Source organism: Saimiri boliviensis, chromosome 21 (assembly GCF_048565385.1).
Source record: "Saimiri boliviensis isolate mSaiBol1 chromosome 21, mSaiBol1.pri, whole genome shotgun sequence".
NCBI classification, from domain to species: Eukaryota; Metazoa; Chordata; class Mammalia; order Primates; family Cebidae; genus Saimiri; species Saimiri boliviensis.
Window position 1 is genome coordinate 8,572,907 of NC_133469.1, and position 6,057 is coordinate 8,578,963.

The 6,057-nt window shown below is 58.2% G+C and overlaps 1 protein-coding gene across 2 annotated transcripts; it reads left to right on the forward strand.

Moving 5' to 3' along the window:
• The first annotated feature begins 2,203 nt into the window (after nt 1-2,203).
• On the forward strand, nt 2,204-4,827 carry MIOX (myo-inositol oxygenase). Of its 2 annotated transcripts, XM_003932782.4 has the most exons (10): nt 2,204-2,282; nt 2,740-2,820; nt 3,019-3,099; nt 3,261-3,423; nt 3,653-3,720; nt 3,855-3,964; nt 4,045-4,112; nt 4,194-4,243; nt 4,339-4,451; nt 4,537-4,827. In XM_003932782.4, the coding sequence occupies exons 1-10, from the start codon at nt 2,268-2,270 to the stop codon at nt 4,643-4,645; spliced, it is 858 nt and encodes a 285-aa protein (XP_003932831.3). In that variant the 5' UTR covers nt 2,204-2,267; the 3' UTR covers nt 4,646-4,827. The 2 variants fall into 2 exon arrangements, with proteins under 2 accessions (XP_003932831.3, XP_074246896.1); XM_074390795.1 differs by lacking the exon at nt 2,204-2,282 and having other exon boundaries at nt 2,739-2,820; nt 3,023-3,099.
• Nucleotides 4,828-6,057: the final 1,230 nt, after the last annotated feature.

Below are 6,057 nucleotides of genomic sequence, written 5' to 3' on the forward strand. Positions count from 1 at the left end.
CAGCAGAGTGTAGGGCATGAGGACAGAGGGAGGGGCATGGGGAGTGAAGGAGGGGGGCCTGGGCCAAGCTGGGGGCTCAGGAGCTCAGCAACCCCTACTCAGCCCAGCCAAAACCCTCCCAGACGTGTCCTCTCCTGCCTGGGCAAACTCCAGTTTGGCACCCCATCCGGGGCCTGCCTGTAGTCAGAGCCAAGTGTTCCCTCCTCCATGAAGGCCTTCACCCTCCCTATGCCCTCAGGAGGCTGCCTGCTGTGACCTTCCGTGTCACCTCTGGTGTGAAGCCAGACCCACCTGACGCCCTCACGTGGAGGCCTGGCAGTGCCTGCACCCACCCCCACCTTCCCCAGCAACCACTTCCTGCTATTCCAGCCAAAACCTCCTCTTAGCTGGTCTGGTGGTTCACACCTGTAATCCCAGCACTTTGGGAAGCCGAAGCGGGTGGATCACCTGAGGTCAGGAGTTCAAGACCAGCCTGGCCAACATGGTGAAACCCCATCTCTACTAAAAATACAAAAATATCTGGACATGGTGGCACATGCCTGTAATCTCAACTACTAGGGAGGCTGAGGCAGGAGGGTCACTTGAACCTGGGAGGTAGAGGTTGCAATGAGCCAAGATCATACCACTGCACTCTACCTGGGCAAGAGCGAAACTCTTATCTCAAAATAACAATAATACAAAAATTAGCTGGGTGTGGTGGTACATGCCAGTAATTCCAGCTACTTGGGAGGCTGAGGAAAGAGAATCATTTGAGCCCAGGAGGCAGAGGTTGCAGCAAAAAACAAAACAAAACAAAAAAAAACCTCCTCTCTTCCCTCACACCTTCCCCTGAAGCCTACTGGTCCCACCTCATGAACCTATCCGGACACCTTCTCCTGAGCCCGGCACGACCTGCTTTGGGAGTGATGGCCATAGCCTCCTCCCGGCACCTGTCTCCATTCCTCTGGCCAGTGCGTGCTGAGCACGTGTGACCCAAGCTTGCTGGGACGCTTGAGGATACAGCCGTGCCCCACCGGGCTGACATTCTAGGAGGAGACAGAAGGAAACAAACAGAAGGCAGAATAAGTGGGTGACGGAGCGCTGGAAGTGCTAAGTACCATGGGGAGTCAGACAAGGAAGGAGAGTCCAGGGTAGGTTGCCATTTAAGCGGGGGGCGCTGGGGTCTGCCCACGGTTCCTTCTCAGCTCAGCTGCACCACGATCTTGTTAAGTCAGGTCAGTTCCCCACTGTCCTCTCTCCTGCCCCAGCTGACTGCTGTTCCCAGACCTCCCTGGCCACACTCCACACGCCAGCTCTGCAGCCAGGCACTTTGTTCTCACGGTGTCCTCCCTGCCTGCAGGGCTCATGTATGGGAAGTTGCGTGGGCAGCCTCGGTGTTGGAGGGTTCGGTGCCTGCCTCCGACTCTCCATGCGGCCCCTCTCCCAGTGCCTGATACAGGACGAAACTCTGAGCCGATGCCCCTGAGTCCTTTCCTCTACAAGGCCTGGCCCCGTCCCTCTCCTTGCTGGGTCCACCGAGCTCAGTTTCAGCAAGAATCCTGCTCAATCAGTTTATGGAGAATTACCCACCCTTGATATCTGATCCAATTCCTCACCTCCCACCTCGATCTCGTCACCCTGCTGGCCTCCTGCAAGATCCCCACTGAGCCACTCTAGCGAGAATCCCCTACCCTCGAAGGCTCCCCTGACCAACTTCCCATCCGCTGACCCCTTCGATGCCATCAGCCCCCAGCTGTGGTTGTTGAATTCAGAGGTGAGCTCCTCTCACCACTCTCTTGAATAAAGCTTTTCTCATCATTTTAACAAGTCCTTAGAATAAGCTTTTCTTAACAAGCCCCTGCCCCACCCAGAATTATGGGTGCTGGGGGCAAGTTTTTAACCTCCTGAGATCCAGTGGGGCAGCGGGAAAGGGGCCAGGGTGGAGGGGGTGGGCTGTGCTTGAGGGTAGGGTCTTAGGTCTACCCCTACCTGTGAGGAGGGACCCCACAGAGGTGTATAAAGCCACGGGCAAGTGGGAGGCTGGGTCCACAGACAACCCTAAGCAGCTCATCGGCTCAGGACAGGAGGGAAGCTGGGTCAGGGCAAGAGGATGTGGGGCTGCTGGGGGCTGCTCCTGTGCTAACACATTAACTCCCTGAGGCCAGGGGAAGGGTGCATGGTCACTCATTACCACGGTCACTTATGTAACCTGGGGCATATATAGGAGCCTGGCTGAGGACACACTCGCCAGCCTGCACTTTGCCACCCGAGTGCTGCTCCCTCTCAGGATGAAGGTGATGGTGGTGAGTACCCAGACCCCATGCAGAGAGGCCTCGCTGACTGCTCTCCTGGTGGCCAGCTGCTCCCGCCCTCTTCCCACTGGTGCTGAGCAGCCCTGCTCGTCCAGGTCAGAGGGCTCCTTCCTCCCGGCTGCAGTCCAGCCAGGCAAGAGTCAGCAGCTGCCGACCCCTAGGTTGCTTCCGCCTCTTGAGGGTGCCCTGGGTGCCACTCAGGCATGGTGCCCCTGCACCCTTGAAGCTGGCTTCTGCTGACATTTGCTCTGCAGATAAGGTCCGGGGAGTGAGAGCTCCTGGGACTCTTGGAGGCTAGGGTGATGATGTGGGAGAGGCGGTGCCCTCTTGTGTCCACCACCAGGTCGAGCAGAGGCAGGCTTGGAGTCTGCAGCCACCATGGGAATGTCTGTGCTTCCTTGTGGAGCTGGCATGATGGTGAAATGGGCTTAATCCTCTACCTATCCAGGGCCCAGACCCTTCCCTGGTCTACCGACCTGACATGGACCCAGAGGCGGCCAAAGACAAGGGCAGCTTCCGGAACTACACGGTGAGTTCCTTGTCGCCCTGCCCTGCCCCATCCACACCCTGGGGAGCAGCACCTGCCCTTCACATAGCTCCAGGGGGTGCCCTATGGGAACCCCCACCCCTAACACACCCTGTGAGGCTGCCTGGGAGAGGGTAGGCATGGGGCCCCGTGTGCAGGGTGATGGGGTGGCATCAGCCTCCGATGACCTCTGGCCTGCAGTCAGGTCCCCTCCTGGACCGTGTCTTCACCACCTACAAGCTCATGCACACGCACCAGACAGTGGACTTTGTCAAGAGCAAGGTAGGCATTTCTTGCTGCCCTGTGCAACCTCTCAGGGACTCTTGCCCTCAGCCCCATGCGCCCACCAGGCACCGAGGGGACGGAGTGGGCCTGTCCTGTACCCCCCGACAGGCCCTCGGCCTGCTGACCCTGGGCCACGCTGCCTTCTCCTCCACCCCCAGCATGCCCAGTTTGGGGGCTTCTCCTACAAGAAAATGACAGTCATGGAGGCTGTGGACCTGCTGGACAGGCTGGTGGATGAGTCCGACCCGGATGTGGACTTCCCCAACTCCTTCCATGCCTTCCAGACAGCAGAGGGCATCCGGAAGGCCCACCCAGACAAGGGTTAGCCCCCATGCCCCGCTGTTGGGGGGGAGGTGCTGCCTCCAAGGAGCAGAATGCAGGGGCCTGAGGGGTAGAAGGGAACAGTGGGGGTCCCAGGCCTCCTCCAGCAGCCCTGTCTGGGTTGGGGAGCAGGCCCGGGGCCCCTCCTGGCTCTCAGCCCCCGCAAGCCTGCTTGTCCTTTGTCTTGGCCCCTACACTCCCCAACTCACCCCATCCATCTTCCTCCCAGACTGGTTCCACCTTGTTGGGCTCCTGCATGACCTGGGGAAGGTCCTGGCCCTGTTTGGGGAGCCCCAGGTAATGACTGGTGGTGGTGGGTGAGGAGGTCTGTTTGTCAAGGCAAGGTGGGGGTCAGGGTGGCCTCGGTGCTTGGCCTGGGATACTACATGCAGGGCAAGCCAGTGTCCCGAAGGTCGCCTGTCCCTCTGCAGTGGGCAGTTGTTGGAGACACCTTCCCGGTCGGATGCCGTCCCCAGGCCTCCGTGGTTTTCTGCAACTCCACCTTCCAGGACAATACTGACCTCCAGGATCCAAGATACAGGTGCTCCCCACTGCCCGGGGCTGGCCCCCACCCACCCCAGGCAACTACTGAGCCCCACTCACCCTCGTCTCTCACTGTAGCACAGAACTCGGCATTTATCAGCCCCACTGTGGGCTCGATAGAGTCCTCATGTCCTGGGGCCATGATGGTGAGGCCAGACTCGGGCAGCGGGGCGGTGGGGGACAGTGGGGCGGAGGTGGTGCCTGGTGGTGACACCCTCTCCCTACAGAGTACATGTACCAGGTGATGAAATTCAACAAGTTCTCACTGCCCCTGGAGGTAGGTAGGGGGAGGGGTGACCCCACCCCATCAGCCCGCCCTGCCAGGTCCCTGTAGCTCTGCCCATGAGCTGCTGGGTATGGCCTTCCCTGTAGGCCTTCTACATGATCCGGTTCCACTCCTTCTACCCCTGGCACACCGGCAATGACTACCAGCAGCTATGCAGCCCACAGGACCTGGCCATGCTACCCTGGGTACAGGAGTTCAAGTACGGTCACCTCTGGGCAGGTTGGGGGAGTGGCAGGGACTATGGGGGGGGTCTTCACAGGGCTCACAGCCCCTCCTGGCTGCAGCAAGTTCGACCTCTACACCAAGTGCCCGGACCTGCCAGACGTGGACGAACTGCGGCCCTACTACCAGGGGCTCATCGACAAGTACTGCCCTGGCATCCTGAGCTGGTGACCCTCCCGCCACCCGAGCTGCTGCTGGAGCCAGGCCTGGCCCTCCACCTGCCTGGAGAGGTTTGGCCCTGGGCAGACAGCCACCATCAGGGTTCACCTCGGTGGGGGACCCCACTCACCCCCTTAGGGTCACCACCCTTCATGGCCACTTGTGCCTGGTGCCAATAAAGACCTGGAAGGAGACTGTGCTTCTGAAGCATCACTGGGTGTTACTGCAGCAGGGTAGCCCAGGCCGAGGGACCCTGTGGGCAAGGTGGAGGCCAACTCCCAGGCTCTCAGATATATGTGTCCCACTGCTCTGGCCATGGTAAACATCTGCTGATCTCCCAGCTCCTATGTTAGAGCCTGGGACGAGTCACCCAGCTCACCCCTCCATGCTCAAAATAGTCACCAAGTCCTCTGGGCTCTGTCCCTTTAAAAAATACCCCAATAGGCGGGCGTGGTGGCTCACGCCTGTAATCCCAGCACTTTGGGAGGCTGAGGCAGGTGGATCACGAGCTCAAGAGATCGAGACCATCCTGGTCAACATGGTGAAACCCCGTCTCTACTAAAAATACAAAAAAAATTAGCCAGGCATGGTGGCGCATGCCTGTAATCCCAGCTACTCAGGAGGCTGAGGCAGGAGAATTGCCTGAACCCAGGAGGCAGAGGTTGTGGTGAGCCGAGATCGCGCCATTGCACTCCAGCCTGGGTAACAAGAGCGAAACTCCATCTCAAAAAAAAAAAAAAAAAATACCCCAATAGGCTGGGTGTGGAGGTTCATGCCTGTAATCCCAGCACTTTGAGAGGCTGAGGTGAGCAGATCATGAAGTCAGCAGTTTGAGACCAGCTTGCCCAACGTGGTGAAACCCCATCTCTACTAAAAATACAAAAAATTAGCTGGGTGTGGTGGCAGGAAACTGTAATCCCAGCTACTCAGGAGGCTGAGGCAGGAGAACTGCCTGAACCTGGGAGGTGGGGGTTGTAGTGAGCTGAGATTACGACACTGCACTCTAGCCTGGGTGACAAAGTAAGACTCTGTCTCAAAAAAAAAAAAAAAAAAAAAAAAACCAAAAAACCCTAATAACTAAAAGAATCCATCCATAGAAAACAACATAAAACAAATGCTGGCCCCACGGTGGCTCACACGTCATGCCAGCACTTTGGGAGGCTGGCACAGGTGGATCACCTGAGGTCAGGAGTTCCAGACCAGCCCGACCAACATGGTGAAACCCTGTCTCTACTCAAAATACACAATTAGCCGGGCGCGGTGGCTCAAGCCTGTAATCCCAGCACTTTGGGAGGCCGAGGCGGGTGGATCACGAGGTCAAGAGATCGAGACCATCCTGGTCAACATGGTGAAACCCCGTCTCTACATACAAAAAATTAGCTGGGCATGGTTGCATGTGCCTGTAATCCCAGCTACTCTGGAGG

What these genes read in the sequence shown, in the direction of transcription:
- MIOX (XM_003932782.4), top strand. An exon ending in CCCTGTTTGGGGAGCCCCAG is followed by an intron (nt 3,721 to 3,854) that starts GTAATGACTGGT and finishes GTCCCTCTGCAG; the next exon opens with TGGGCAGTTGTTGGAGACAC. An exon ending in AGTTCTCACTGCCCCTGGAG is followed by an intron (nt 4,244 to 4,338) that starts GTAGGTAGGGGG and finishes CCTTCCCTGTAG; the next exon opens with GCCTTCTACATGATCCGGTT.